At 36.9% G+C, this 16,798-nt stretch overlaps 1 protein-coding gene across 2 annotated transcripts in view; it reads right to left on the bottom strand.

Moving 5' to 3' along the window:
• PALMD (palmdelphin) overlaps positions 1-16,798 on the bottom strand; it is a 69,006-nt gene that overhangs the window by 34,344 nt on the left and 17,864 nt on the right. For both annotated transcript variants that reach the window (XM_072644095.1, XM_072644096.1), the window contains exon 2: positions 12,913-12,993. In XM_072644095.1, coding sequence (XP_072500196.1) covers positions 12,913-12,993 — 81 coding nt within the window. The remainder of the gene's footprint in view (positions 1-12,912; positions 12,994-16,798) is intronic.

The raw sequence follows: 16,798 nt of genomic DNA, 5'->3' as shown, positions 1-16,798 counted from the left end.
AAAAATAAAACTGTAGGAAGAGATAAAAAGGAGCAATTTTCTCATACAGATGAGGCATAAAAGGAAAAACTGATACAGAAGAAGCTAGTAGGGGAGAGGGCAGGTAGTACTGAAACCTTACTCTCATCGGGAATGGTTTAAAGAGGGAACAACATATATATCTAGAAGGGTATAAAAGTCTTTTAAATTCAGAAAGGCATAAGAAGGCAAATGGATAAGGTTGGAGGGAAGAGGAAAAGGGAGGTACTCTTGGAGGGGTATGTAGGTTGAGGAATAGGAGGGCAAGGTAGCAGGTAGAAGTAAAGGAGTACGGAGGGATAGGAATAGGGTGAGAAAGATAGTGAGGAAAAATAGGAAGGAGAAAAATATACAAATAAATATAGCTTGGAATGTGAATAGAATGAATTTACCCATAAAATGGCAATGGATAGCAGATTAAAAATTTGAATTCTTAATGCTATAGAATGAGAAATATACACAAACATAAAATAATGGTCAGGAATAGAATTTATTATGTAAAAAAAAGCGGGGGTAGTAACCATGATCTCAGACAGTTAAAGGTAAAATAGATTTAATCAAAAGAGAAAAATAGAGAAATTACGTTCTATGTTAGCCATATTATTCAATGTTGTCTTAGACCATTTAAAATAACTAGACAGTATAAAATACCTGAGAGTATACCTGCCAAAACAGACACAGGAACCATATGAGCATAAACATAAAACACTTTTTATTTTACACAAATAAAATCAGATTTAAATAATTGAAGTAATATTCATTGTTCATGGGTAGGTAAAGCCAATATAATGAAAAAATGACAAATTTGCCAACTAATCTATTTACTTGTGTAAATACCATCCAAATTAAATTACTAAAAAATTATCTTACTGAGTAAGAAAAAATAATAACAAAATTCTTTTGGAAGAACAAAAGGTCAGGAACTTCAAAGAAGCAGGGCAAAAAGATGTAAAAGAAGCAGATTCCATAGTATCAAGCCTTAAACTATATTATGAGAAGAAAACATTGTTAAAGCGTAAAATGGATAATTTTGATTATTTTAAATTAAAATTATCTCGTTCAAATAAAACCTATGCTGCCAAGAATAGAAAGAATGCAGAAAATTGGGAAAAAACTTTCATAGATAATCTCTTAGAATGTGATTAGGTTGGAATATTCTGTGGTATAGGAAATGGTGAAGTGATTGATTTATAAAAATACGGAAAGAATTGGACTTATGAAGGAAGATGTTAGACACCTTCAGAAAAACAGATGACAAGTGAAAATAAGCAGACTACATGTAAGCATATATGCATATGAATGTATAAATGTATATGTGTGTATATTTGTGTGTATACACATGTATGTATATATGTATGTCTCCACTACACACTTAATTATAGTCTTTTTTGGGGGGGCAGTTGGGAGAGGAAAAAAAAGTAAAACGTGCACAGCAGAGAACAAAAGAAACCCTACAAGGAAGCAAAGAAAAACTGGACAGCTTTGAAAGCAATGTATAGTATTTATTACATAGGTTTTCTTGGCATAGAGATTTATCGTTTTACGTTAAAGCTTCTTATGTTCTTCTGTGTACATGGTAATTTTTTCTTTTCTTATTTTATATTTAAGTTTAAAATAAATTAAAAAACTTACAAAAACAATTAAAATTTCATGATGGCCCAGTGGAAAGGGTCCTGGATTTGGAGTAAAAGAATGTAAGTAAGTTCAAATTCCAGCTGGCTTTGTTATATAACAACAAGTATTATTCAGGGTGCACAGCCAGAGTGGACTGAGTGAAGTCAGATGTAAAATAAGATGGCTCAAAGGATAGAGCACTGGGCATGGAATCAGGAAGACCTGACTTCAAATCTGGTCTCAAACATCTACCAGCTGTGTGACCCTGGGCAAGTCACTTAACCTTTGTCTTAATACACTGGAGAAGAAAATGGCAAATTACTCCAGTATCTTTGCCAAGAAAATACCATGGACAGTATGGTCCATAGGGTCACAAAGAGTCAGACACAACTGAATGACTGAGCAACGACAACTTCCTGACTCCTGGTCCAGTGGACATACATGCACCTAAGACCCCTCCTTCCCTTCATCTCTCCCCCTTCCTACACACACTCATACATACTTGTCTCCTCTGGCTAGACTGAATATTCCTTGAAAGCAGGGATGATTTCATTCTTTGTAACCCCAGTGGCTAGTACAATGCTTGGCACATAGAAAGACATTTGATAATTACTTAACAAGTCTGAACCTCAGACAACTGACATGGAATTTGTTACCTTGCTACGTTAGAACATTTTCTGGCTTATATTGCATTGCAAAGCCTTTGAGAACCCTCAATAACTTCCATACAGAGGTGAGGCTTTGGAATAGTAGTTTGGAGGAGGTCAGCATCATTGGTAGGGTTGATACGTGGAAGCAATCTTTGAGGTCATTCACATTGGCACTTAATCATATCCTTGTTGCTGTATCTTTGTTCCTATGCATCTTGTCTTCCTAGAAGGAAGACAAGTTCTTCAGGGTCAGGGACCTTATCTTAGACTTCCTTTGTATCCACCATAATGCCTACCACATTATGGAGTATATTATAGGTGATCACTAGATGTCTGTTAGATTAAATAGAGTAGAATGGTAGATATAACCTCCTATGAAAACTAGACCAAAGGGTAAGGTGGGGTTCAGGCTTCACTACTTGTCTTATGCCATTACATTTCTTGTCTTTTGACTAGTTAAATCCAATGCAACTGGAAATTTATTAAGCATCTATTTTGTATAAGACATAGTGAGGGGTACTGGTTTATAAAGCCAAAAGGAAAACAACACAACACAATTTCTGTCTTTTCATCATGTACTGGTAGTGGGGGAGGGAGAAGACAACATGTTATTAGCTATGTGTGTATACACACATATGTATATATCATAATATGAAGAGGAAGAGAGTACTAAAATTTGGGGTGATTTATAAATGAAAGAAATAAGCTCTTCTGTGAAGATAAGAAGCAGAGTGAAGGGTTAGGACAATTTGGAATACATATTAGTAGAATATATAGATTTACCTTAGGAAGTGATATGGTACAGTAGTAAGAGAGTATTCTTAAGACACAGAAGATCTAGATTCAAAGTCCATTTTTGATATTTCCTGTATGACCTTGGGCAAGTCATTTAATTTCTTGGGTGAAATGGGGTGTTGAGAGGGTTTAGATTTTTAATCTCAAGTACCCTTCAGTTCTAGGTCTATGATTCCATGAAAAAATAATTATTCTGATGCTGATATTTAGTTACATTTCAATTCAATAAAATCCAGTCCATTCTATGCTGGGAATACAGAAATGAAAAAAAAATACAGCATAATACATACATACATATATATGTACATATATATACACACACACACACAGATTAGTGAAATAAAAGGTCGAGAGTAATGGGGCAGAGGAAAGATCGAAGACACAGTTCTTTGGGAATATTTGGGAATAAAGATTATGTTTTCAGCTAGAGTGGGGATGAGAGTGTAGGTGAGTAGAGGGTAGGCTGATCAGGAAAGTCTTTACTAAGAATGTGACTTTTGAATTGAGGCTTAAATAAAGAGAAAGCACTTAAAAGTAGGGATTTGAGAAACTGACATAGGCTTATGAATGTATTTTTTTGTCTCCTGCCATTAGAATATGTTTGCTGAGAGTAGGGATTTTTACACCCATTGTATTTGCATTCCTTGTGCCTACTACAGTGTGTGGCACATAGTAGGCACTTAATAAATGATTGTCGATCGACTGATTGATGAGGAAGGTGGGCATTTCAGACTTGAATGGTAGGCAGGACAAATGATCAGAGAGGGAGATGCTTAGTTTGGAGAACCTAACCAAAACACAGTTCCTGAAGAATGAGATAAGTCTGGAAAGGTAAGTCAGAGCTAAATTGTGAATGGTAGTAAATGCCAAGCGTAACAATTTGTATTTTTGACAAAAATCTAGTTCAGGCTACTTCTATAGAAAAATGCTTTTGTTTAGCAGTTCTTTCTATCTAGATAATTAATGACTAAAACTAGGACAACATAGATATAGGAACTTTTTCTTTCCTCCTCTAGAATTTCTCTTTTACAGGAAATAGAGACAAGGCATGTGCTTTCACTGGTATAGGGAACTGCTTGCTGAGGAAACTCCCTTCCCCATTATAAGGTTAGCAGATTATGGTCATAGAGATTTGTCTTGAGAACCAAGAGATGAAATGATTTGAGGAAGGTCACACAGCCAGTATGTGATAGAGGTGGAATCTGAATCCGGGTCTTCCTGGTTCCAAGGTAAGTTCACAGTGCCTCATATGCTAAGATTAGGAGTAGAAGTAGGTAGTAGTATCTATTTTTTTCTTAATAAAAAAGATGTCAGGAATGACATTTATGAAAATTTGCATTTAGGTTTTTACAGCAAACCTAATTAGGGTGGTTAGTATTTCATGGTTACCAAAGAGATAGCTGTTTGGACCAGATGGTAACCAAGAAAAAAATAGCCTTTCATGTTTTGTAAAGCACTCTACACATATTATCTCATTGTATTTTGACAACAACCATATGAAGTAGGATGTAAGAATATTACGTCTCTTATTTAGATTGGGAAGCTAAGGTTCATAGAAGTTTAATGTTTTGCCTGTGGCGACTAAGAGATGGAGCCAGGCAGATTAATTACTCCTTCCTGGACACAACATTCTGGACCTTACCTAAACCTTTTTGTTTGTTTGCTTTTCCTCTTGGTCCAGACCCATGACTTCCTTTTTGTGTAGAATTCCCAGGATGTAAACTCCCTTCATGGATGCAGATCAACAACTCCAAGTAACATGCAGTCTTAGAGTTGCCCAGGGACTGAGAGGTTCAGTGACTTGCCCATAGTCACATAGCTAAACTACAGTTACCCCTTCCACACCACAGGAGTTAGGGATGAGGTACCCCTGTGGTCTGGAAAATCTGTGTAAAATTTCGACCCTTCCTTTGTAGCAGAGGTCTGATTTTTTTTTCTTTTATGGGATATTTACAGAACCTTATTGTAAAATTTGGGTAAAGTATTTGGTCATAGGCTTTGTGTCATTTTCTGGCCTTCAAATGTTGTCTGTGGCTTCCACAAAACTATCCCCAAAATTCCCATTTTATTATTTTATGGTGACCCATGATATATTGAGATCACAATGGGGAAAATTACAATGTGGAAGGAATAACTATATCAGAGTCAGGCCTTCCTAACTCCAAGGCCAGTCTTTTGTCTACTATGCCTATGCTCAACCATTTGGAAATGGGTGTACCTTGCTTGTGTCAATACAGAAAATCAACGTAGAGCCCCATACATCATGCCCTAACATTTTAGAGTTGATTTGTGGATAGATAGAAAATTATTGTCCCCAGGGTTATCTCAATCCTTAACTATAATCACTCTGTTATTTGAAAGAATGTTTTTCACAGGCCTGGTTAATATGTACTCATGAAGACCAACACTGAGCTCTCAGAGTCTGTGAGAGATTCAGTGAATAAATATACCAATAATTGTAGGACTCTTGTTGACCTATTCATTTTCACTTGATGGGACTTGTAGGTACGTAATAGTGTGAAAGAAGAATGGATGATGCTGTCAAAATACATTACAGGCCTCCCAAACAACTTCTAGGGACAATTTCAGCCATTTACATCCATATGACTATCACTAAGACTCAGGTAGTGAGCTGTTTCTGCTTAGGGATGCTTACTCATAAGATGGAAGTGAGCAAGCTTCTTGTAGCTTATCCAGCTTAACTTGGGGCCCCATTCATACAGTCTTAGTCTGGTGAAGAATAGGGGTAATTCTGACTTTGGATTGACATGAACTCCAGTTGGTATATAACTCCAGGATCACAGTTCACAAATTGGCATTTACTTAAGGAGGAAAAATCTCCTGCTTTATAAATGTAAAATAAATCTACTTGTATGGTGTATCAAAATAATATTTCACTATCTTGTCCGAGGACAGAGCTGCTATTGAAACTCAGCTCTCCCAAATCAGAAATTCAATCATCAACTACATGATGACAAGATTTGGAGATTCTCTCTCCCTCCAGCTGCTAGTGTCTTTCCATGAATTAATTTGTATTTCCTCTGTATATATTTGGATATATGTAACCCACTAGGAGAATGTAAGTTGTTTGAGTGTGGGGACTACTTCACTGTTGTCTTTGTATCTTCAATATCTAAAATGGTGTCTGGCACATAGTAGATAAATAAAGCTTTTCAGATGACATGGATTTGAATTGCAGCTCTACCGTGTATTATCTATGTGACCTTGGGCAAGTTATATAATCCCTCTGGGCCTCAATTTCCCCATCTGTAAGATAAGGAGGTTGCACTAGATGGTCTCTAAATCAATGATATTATGAATCTACAATCTAGGGACCTCATACCACAAGGGTTGGGCTTGCTTCATGTTTATCACATTAGACAATAATGACTCATTTTCATAGGATATTTAAAGTTTGCAAAGTGCTATACATACATTTTCTCCTTTGATCCTGAAGAGATCATGATGACAATTTAGGCTAGGCAGAAAGTGATAATAATAGCTTATTTTTACTGAGTGCATGACAGTTTGCAAAAAAAAAAATAATATACATTTCATGGAATCAAAACCAATTTCATTTTACTTTCATATTGCTTATAAATCAGCATATAAAATGGATTAATTTGGAATAACTTAAATGACACAATATTTTTTCCAACACATTCACAGTTTGGGTCACTGGAAAGTCTGAAATAATGTGCAGAATTAAAATAAATATAAGGCAGAAAAGAAAAAAATGTGTCTTTTTCAGAAAAAAGATCCTTTTAAAAAAACTTAACTGAAACACTTAAGTAATTTATTTAAGGCTGTAGTAGCAGTAGAGTCAGGTATTAAACATTCCTTAGCATCAAGAATTAGGGCAATGAGGTGTCTCAGAGGATAGAGTGCTAGTCCTGGAGTCAAGAAGGCTCAACTCTTTGAGTTCAAATCTCAACTCAGACACTTACTAGTTGTATAATGGGCAAGTCACTTAACTCTGTTTGCCTCGGTTTCCTCGTCTAAAAAAAATAACTGGGGAAGGAAATGGCAAACCATTCCAGTATCTCTGCCAAGAAAACATCGAATGGGGCCATGAAGATTCAGACATGACCAAAAAACATCATGAATTGAAAGGACTTTAAGAAAGAACTAATAGTCTTGATTTAGTATAGGTATCTGAATGTCTGAACGTGTAATGACCTTGCCATGTCACTTATTTTTTGGAGCAAACAAGATGGACATTGTGTGACAGGATAAGTCTCTATCATAGTTCAATGCTGCTAACCTGTCTGGAGGATTCTTTTCCACTATGCCATGTGCATGACTTGTCTTGTGTTGAGGGGTCCAAAGAATATCAGTCAATAAATCTATAGACAATTTCATTTGCTCTACTTACATGTTCTACAGCTCTTCTGAGAAGTAATTTTTGTTTTTGTTTTAGATGGTAGGGTAGCTTTTTAGGTAGGTGTTTGCATTGTTTCAGCCTATTGAGATGTGTAGCATTCAGAGAAGATGGTGAAAGCACGAGTTGTTAGACTAGGAAAAAGGAGGAGTGAGTAGAAGGCTGGAAGACAGTAAGATTGGGAAATGTGAATGGGACCAGTATAGACTTGTGAGCTGGCAAGTGTTTTTGTGGAACTGAATATTCTTAGACCAGTTGGCAATAACTTTATACCTAATTCAAGTGTTAGGCCAAAGAAAAGAGTTTTGCATAGTTAATGATTCTCTATATTGGTTAGAAAGGTAGGACGTATTCAGTTGTAAGAAATGGTGTAAGAACTCTGAGTGTTCTTCTGCCCTTTTCTTGTATCTTGATAATAATACAGATCACAGAATCTTAGAATGGAAGGAGAACTTAGAGATCAAGCAGTCCAACATGACACCCTACTGTACATCACCCCACCCCACTCATGCCATTTTACAGATAAAGAAACTGAGGCCCAGGGAGGTTAAGATGTTTGTCCAAAGTCACACTGGTAGAAGTAGATCTGAGACTAGAACAGGATTTCTGATGCCTCATCTGACTTTTTCCATTTCACCACAGGATGAGGCCTTAGTTCCCTGAGACATAAATCTTTCCCTTCCCTCCCACATACAAAGCTTCCACTGATGTTATTATGCTACCGATCTTATCTGTATATTAGGAAATACCTTATTCCAGGGAATTGGGCCTTCATAGCAAAAATGCCAAGTACCAGACATGCTAACCACTAGGAAAGGGGAAGGGGTCAGCTTGATATGGTCTAATGGGTTTCAAATAGCAATTATATTTGATTATTTGTGGAAAGAATTTCCATTTTAGCAAAGATTGGACTAGATGACTTCTTAGGTACCTGATTAAATTCAGTTCATAGGATCATAGATTTAGGTCTAGAAGTCTTAGAATCAGTCTTGAAGACTTAGAAGTCCTCAAATGAGTGAGGAAATGATGAGGAAAATGAAACCCAGAGAGGTAAGGTGACTTGCCAAGGCTGCACAAGAAGCAAGTCAATGGTGGATCTGGGATTCACAGATGAGTGAATTAATGGCACAGGATTTTGCTTATTGTAAGTGCTGAATTAATGTTTATTCTTTCATTCATTCATTCGAACCTAGGTTCTCTGCTCCAAATCTAGTACTTTATCCACTGTCCCATACTGTTTCTCTCTAAATTTGACAGATACATGTTAATTGCCCAGTGCTAGGTATTGACATACAAAGACAAGAAGGAAAAATTTCTGCCTTCTGGGAGCTTACGTTATATTGGGGAGATATGACATAGGCAAAGATAAATAAACACAAAATATACATTGAGAAAGTTCAAGAGGGGGAATACACTGACATCTTGGGATCAGTAAAGGTCTTGTGTATAGGAGGTGGCACCTGAACTATGCTTTATGAAGCTCAGGAGTCTCTCTAGCTTATATTCTCTGATTAGGCACTGTAAGTATAAACTGGCTAAATAATCTTTAGCGAAAAAAGACAGAGAAATGCTAAGATGCCTTTTTGCCTGTAAGAAGGATCTAGATATTCCATTGCAAGGATTATAGATTTGATTCAATCCCACAAGCACATAAAATGCTCCTAACTTTGAATGCTAGGTTTGAATTTTATTTTGTAGACAATATGGAACCCTTGAAGATTTTTGGGCAGTAGAGCGAGGGGACTAGATCTGGGCACAAGGAAAATGAATGAACCTCGAGGCACAATGGATAAATTGGAAGAGGGAAAGAGTACAAGCAGGAAGACTGTTTAGGAGGCAATTGTAACTTTTTTTTTTACTAGGTAGGTGGTTAATAAGGAGGTTGGTGGAACTGGGAGCAAAGCAGAGGGTTTAGTTAACAGATCCATACATATGACTCCCATATCTGTATATTCAGCCTTTCTCTTTAGCTCCAGTCCTACGTCACCAACTACCTTTAGGATCAGATATAAAATTTTCTGTTAGACTTTTAAAGCTCTTCAAAACTGGACCTTACTTCCTATTTGTTCTTCTTAAGTTCTTCTCCCCTCTCCATATTCTATATTGACTTCCTTGCTGGTGCTGGAATGGGACACTCCATCTCTTGTCCCTGTGACTTTGCACTGACTTGGGATGCTCTGTCCCCTTCAAAATCCAGCTCAGTCCCACCTTCTGCAGGTCTTTCCCACCCCTACCAGCTGCTGATGCCTTCCCTTCTCAGATTGTTTTTTTCCTACTGCGTATATTTTGTTTGTACTTAGTCATTTACCTGTTGTCCTCCCAATTAGAATGTAAACTCCTGGAAAGCAGGAACTGGGTTTTTTGACTTCCTTTATATCTCCATCCCTTAGAACAGTGCCCAGGATGCTTAATAAATTTGAACTGAATGACTGATAGATGTGAGAGATATTAAAGAGGCCTGCTTATCCATAGCCTCAGTCCAATACATATTCTTTCTTCCTTTCTTTTCACTGAGAGGACCCATTATTTTTTCAACACCCAGCCTTGTACCCCTGTAGTCCTCCTATGACAGAATGCCCAGGAGAGTTACGGGGTGACTTTCTTTTGCAATTAAGATGAATCTTACTTCACTTTTTTTGGTAGATAAAGACCCATAATTCAGTACATATGGCACTTTGGCCATTCATTCATAACAAGATCATCCACATTTCAAGAAAAGAACTTGTATTCTTAGACTTTGCAAAAGAAAAATCCTTTCTCAGACTGTTGCTTTTTGCTTTCAAAAATATAATGCATTCATGTGTAACTTTCTCTTTCCTTTCAGAGTATAAGTTGGAGAGAGTAATTGCAAATGAAGGAGGAAGAGGAAGAAAGAAAAGAAGAGAGGAAGAGAGGGAGGGAAAGATGGGGGAGGAGGAAATGGGGGCTGAGAAAGAGAGGATCAAGGCATCTTCTTTTTACTGCTTGGAGAGTTCTCCATTGTTTCCTAGCAGCAAAAATTCCTTTATAAAACCTTTAGAGAACTATGTAGGAGGGATGGAAAACCCTGGTCAGAATCAGTAGCAGGTAGAAAAGGAAACTCACAAGCTGTGGAAGAAAAGAAGGTACTGGTGAATGTCAAGTCTATTAGAGTTTGTTCTTGGGGTGGGGGGAGCTTTTTATTAGCAGCAACAAGATGGACCAGCTCTGTACCTCACCCTGCCTTGCTGGAGCCCCTGGCAGTGTCAGTGATGGCTCCTGCATCTGTGGTCTGAAGTGGGGTGGAGGAGGGTCCCTGCTCTCACTTCTTGAGAAGTAGGGTAAAGACCATTTCCCTTTCACTTTAGGGAAGGGGCAAGGCACATTTCTCTAATCCTAAATTGGAACTCTGAAGACATTTTCCCATAGAAATGTCATTACACATGGTAATTAAGTTCTCCTATTGGTGGTTAGTATGAGTGCAGAATTCTACTTCAGGGGTAGAGTGAAGCAGACTTCTGTAGGCTGGGAATAGAAGTACCATGAAAGACAGTGCTTTTATGAGAAAATTCTGAATTCCAAACAACTTTTGGAACACAGCTTATGAGTAAGTTGAGTGCAGTTAGATAGTGCATTAGGATACCCATTTATTTAATGGTGGTGCATGAGTACATTGAAAGCATTCCAAAGTGGCCAATTTTTTCCTGGACAGAGATCCAATCACTGGGAGAATTCAAGAGTGTTATTGAAATGTGATCTTTGGAACAGAAAGGGTCAAATGGGCCTGCCCCACTATGGGATGCAGCTTAATCTCTATTTATACCATGGAAGTACAGAATTTCAGTTGGGAAGGGCAAAGGGTTTTCTCTATCTCATCTCCTTCAAGTGGTCTTCCAGTCTCAGATTGAAGATTTACAGTGATGGGGAAACCACTTCCTTTGGAGAACTCTTTTTTTTTTAATTATTATTTTTTAATGTTTAACAATCACTGCCATACAATTGAGATTTTATCCCCCCCACACCTACCCCCCACTACCCCCCTCCCTCCCCACGACTGCATACAATTCTGTATAGGTTCTACATATACTTTCCTATTGAGTATATTTTCACTATAGTCATGCTATGTAGTCAGACTAAAATAAATGAAAGAAATCATATAACAAATCGAAACATGATACACAAACACATACACATACACAAACATGATCTGCTACATTTTGTGAATGACTTCCATATTTCTTTCTCTGAATGTGGAAGGCATTTTGCCTTGAGAACCACCTTTGGGATTTTTTTTTTCCTTTGGAGAACTCTTGTTAGGAAGTTTTCTTTCTTTTTTTTCTGACATCAATTCTAAATTTGTCCCTTTACAAATTGCTACTTATTACATCTAGTTATTCCTTTTAGGGTCAGGTAGCACAAATTTAATCCCTCTTTTATATAATGATAACCTATATAATTATCCCATGACCTGTTCATATATCATCTTTTTGCCTAGAGTATATGCTTCTTTTTCTTTATGTGCCCTGGCTCTCCTCCCCACTCGTACAGGTTTAATTTGACATCTGTGAACAAGACATTTTAACTATCCTTGGAAGTATTCTATTTGTACAATATAAAGTATCTACTTAAATGGGGTAAAAGGGGAGCTGTAGGAGGAAAGAAGACCATTATAATCTTGATTGACTTGCCTTTAGTGGGGGCCATTTCACTCATCAATGATGTGTATTCAACAAACCTTGCCAAATTTGACCAACATTTATAGACATCCTTCCTCTATGCCGCCAAACTGGCTTATAACTTTATTTCACGGATCCATTAAGCTAATTGATAGAAGTCTTGCCAGATAAATACAGTCTCCTGCTTGAGGCTGTTCACAAGGAACTATTGTTTGTCATTTGGTTGCATCCTGTTACCAAGCTACATAATGAAATGTTGAAACCTAGTGTGCTCCAATTATTAAGGGAACACACCCAATGGAAGATGTAAAGTCTGATTTTTGAACTAGTTTATTTCTGTCTATGATCTCATGTCTGATTAAAACAGAACAACCCTTAAAAACCCAAACCATGCTCAGACAAAAGCACATTAAGCTTTGAAATACACCCATCCTTGAGTGGGATAAATGCTTGCCTGTTCCATACCTCTGGGTTCTCATGGATTTCAAAAGGAACTTTTTGCCAGGATTAGATCCCTATGGGATTTGGCCAAGACTGTCAAGGGTGAAATCCTTGAGGCCAAATTCTCAAGCTTACCCAACAAATATTGGGAAATTCAGAAATAATAGAGGAGATCATATTTTTTAAGTTATCTCCTGATGTCTAGAAGACATTAGCCTCATATGTAAATATTACCAGTAGATGGATGTTCCTTATGTTTATGAGAGAGTTAATACAGCAACATGGGTTTTTCCTCCCCTTAATGGAGACTTTATGTTGAGTTGTTAGCACCATTGGAAGAGACAAATACAATCTCATTGAAATGCGAGTCCAAAGTTACCTTCAAATGCTGGTGTTTTAGCTTTTCTTCCTCTACTTTCAGGCGCTTTTGTGAGATTTCTTCTTGCAATTTCCTTTTGTCCTGCAATGGAAAAAAATATCCATAATTCATTTTTACAGTTAACTTAAATATCTCCCCCTGCTGTTGATGTCATTTGCATGCTGTTGGCTTGGGTCAAAGCCCCACAGGGTGCCCTGGGGATGCATATTTTAAGAGAAAAGAAAGTAAAATGAGATTAAGAAAAACTCTTGAGAGGAACACAAGATTCCATTTTAAAAATTCATTTAAATAAACCTATTATTTATCTTTCTAGGCATTCTTCCTTTCCTTTTTATTCTCTTTTAGCCTAATATTGAGACTCTTAACATGAGTAAATGGGATTGAATGACTTCTTGGATGAAAGACAGTTTTAAAACAGAGATGGTAGCATCAAATGAGAAGTCTTTTTTGGCATGAGAAATTACATGGAACAGTGACTAGATGGAAAAGAACAAGGAAGCTCTTAGGGATAAGGCCTGCTAGGACATAGAGAACAGGAAGGAAAGCCTGCGGAGGTTTAGATAGGGAAGAAGCTTAGAGACTTGGTAAATGTCCTTCTTAGCAGGATTGCATTGCTAACAGAAAAAAAAGGGCAGAGATGAGGTGCAATGATAATAAAATTTGTTTCTGTACAGAGGTAAAGGTGAATGTATCCAATAATGATACTTTACTGCTTGAGATTACATTTCTATTATAATATCAGTGACCAAAGTAAGGAGACAAAATTTCAGCAAAAATATCAGAATTTCTTCAAAATATTTATTATGATAAAATCTACACTTATTCTAGTAATGCTACAGTTGTTCCAGTTATTCTCAGCACCTTTTTGGCAACTGTTTTCAGAGCCCAAGTTAAATTAAATTTGACAAGTATTTATTCTACATGCAAGGGATTTGGGTGGACACTGGGGATATAAAGAGATGGAAAATGATACTTGCCCTGAAAGATTTAAATTTGGTTTTGGGTGGTTTTCTGGGGTGGGTTTACAGGAATTGTTACTGAAGTATATAGCACTTTAAGGTTTGCAAAATGCTCTTTAGAGATTACCTCAGTTGATTGCCCATAACCACCCTTTGAGATTGGTGCTATTATTAGCCCCATTTTATTTATCAGAGGCTGAGAGAACTGAGACTCAGATGGACTGAGGACACCTAAATATAATGAGTTACCTGAGTATACCTACTTTAGCATACTAAAGTTATACAGTTAATAAGTATTTGAGATGGGGTGCGATTCAGATTCAGATATTTCTGACCCTGGACCCTATACTCCTTTGCCTTCCGGATGTAACATTTTTAGTTTTTAAAGGGGAATTGGACTTCTCTAAACAGTCAGAAGTGAATTTGATTCAAGGATTGCAAATAAAGTAGAAGAACAAGATGGGGAATACTGTGTTTTGTTCCCAACTATAAAACTTTGCTGTAACTGTGAAGAAATAATATCAATGTGGTGTGGCTTATACTGAAGGTCATTCCAAAAGAGAATTCTAGAAACATCTTGAGAAGGGGAAGTATTTTGAAAAAAGGGTACAATGTTCCAAGATGACTGTGTAAATGGGCATGTTACGTGTCAGTTTTCAGCACTGTCCTCACTGTGTGTAAGAAGACAGTGAGATTTTATCAATGTTATCTATAGGAAGAGCTCTGCTTCTATTTTAAAGCACAAATATTAGGAGTCTCTTCTTTACAACTGTACTTTCAAGACCAGACCAAAGAAAACTGAGGCTGCTTTGAAAACCATGATAAATCAGTTCCCACCTTGATCTTTGAGACATCATTCAAGCAATGCAGAATCTCTCCTTACCCCTAGCAGTGAAGGCTGATAATTGTGAGTGAGGCAGCTTGATATAGTGGAAAGAATACTGGTTTTAAACTTTGAGGGCTTGGGTTCAAATCTCACTTTTAATACTTGGAACCTTGTTCCAAGTATTTGTTCCAAAGAATCATTTAACTTTTCTGGGCCTCAGTTTTCTTATCTATAAGATGAAGGGACTGGACTAACTGGCCTTTTGAGCACCTTCCACTTCCAGATTTATGATTCTATGATATTGTCTTCATTCCTCCTTTTATATTACTGGGACCTTGCATGCCATATATAGATGTCCACATGTGATAAACAGGTGAAATGGACCTTAGCCTGCAGTGTTTGTGTCATGAAGAATCCCTTAAGCCTAAGCAATGCCCTTACCCTCTACAGAAAATGGAATTGTTTGGAGAGTGGTAGCTTGGAGTCAGCATTGCCTTATGAAAGGCAATGGATGTGGCTAGAGGTGGGAGCAGGGATCAGAGACATTTTGGGACCAGTAGACTCATCCTGGTGATGTCAATGCACCCAGCAACTGAAGATTAAAGTAGTGAATATTACACATCAATCACAATGGGCAAGGTTCTTCACTCCAGCCCCCAAATATAAAGTAAATGTTTGGGGAAGGTAACATTTTGTTTTAAGATACATTTTTTTATCACAAGCTATTTCTTTCTGTAATCTGTACTAATGGATCAAATTTCACTGAAGTCAGAAAATGCAGCTCCCTCCTTTATTTATACACAGATGGATGACTGTGTATAGAATGCTTCGTATATTATCAGAAGAGGCTGATGTGTTGGTTAGTTTTGTTGAGTGGCTTTTTTTCCTTTCTTTTAAAATCTTTGTTGCAGTGGGTAAATGAATGCATAGGAGGTAAGGACAAAGGAAGGGACATATATTCAGAAATGAAAAAACAAAGCCATTCCTAAAATTAAAACAAAAGACATTGAAGTCTGTTAAAACTTTTAAAAAAAATGCTAATTTGAAAACCACTGACCTCAATTTTTTTTCAGATGGAAGAATTAGCACCAACGATACTTAAAATGTGTGTTAATTTTCATCAGTAATGTACCAAATTTCATAAAATCATTCAACTCCTTCAAAGGATATTGTAGAACAGTAAGCCAGATATAAAACAACAGAGGTTGATTTGAAACACAGACTTCAATATATTCAATTATCTCTATCCCCAAGATGTCTACAGGAGATGGAGTGCTTTTATTGAATCCACTGAGTGAGTAACCTAATTATATTATTAGCATTACAAATAACAACAATAATGGTAGTTGGCACTTATAGATTTGCCTTATGGCTTACAAAGTATTTTACGTATGGTATCTCATGTGCTTTTTACATCAATTCTGTGAGTTAGGTAGCATAAATATTATTGTTCCCAATTTTCAGATAAGGAAATAGAGGCTTAAAGAGGTTAAATGATTTGCTGAAGGTCACAAATAGCTCTTTCCATCATGCTATCACTTATAAATATGCCTAATGAATCATTTTATCAACATTATCCACTATGAACAAGTCAAACCATTATTATTCCTTCAAAAAAGTTTTGAACAATTACATAATTTCCTGTCTTTCTGGCTATGTCCAGCCCAGTAGTTAATCCCTTAAGGGTCCTCTTGTTTAAAAGGATGCCTTCTTTTTCTTGGAAAATTCTGTGCAACTAATATCAGTGTGATTCTAGCCATATAAGAGCCTATAACGTACGATCATATTAAATCAAATAATATGATGAGAACAATCTGTGCCATGCATACAAACACTCCATCCTATGGACCACCTCCTCTGTTTATTACATATTAGCATTTACAGTGATCGCGTTTAGGGTCCTTGTGTAAATATTTTTTAAAAGGCTGAATATTAACAGTGAGACAGTTTTGTAGCATACATAACGCTAATGTCTAAGTACATGGGATGACAAGATAAAACAATGTGCCAGTGCAATATGCTTCTCGGGGTCAACCAGCCTTTTCTCTAATAATAGATGTGATTGGAAGTGACTCATGACTGGAAGATGGCAATGGGACAA

This window comes from Notamacropus eugenii, chromosome 2 (assembly GCF_028372415.1).
Source record: "Notamacropus eugenii isolate mMacEug1 chromosome 2, mMacEug1.pri_v2, whole genome shotgun sequence".
NCBI lineage: Eukaryota > Metazoa > Chordata > Mammalia > Diprotodontia > Macropodidae > Notamacropus > Notamacropus eugenii.
This window is presented reverse-complemented; position numbering and strand designations above follow the sequence as displayed.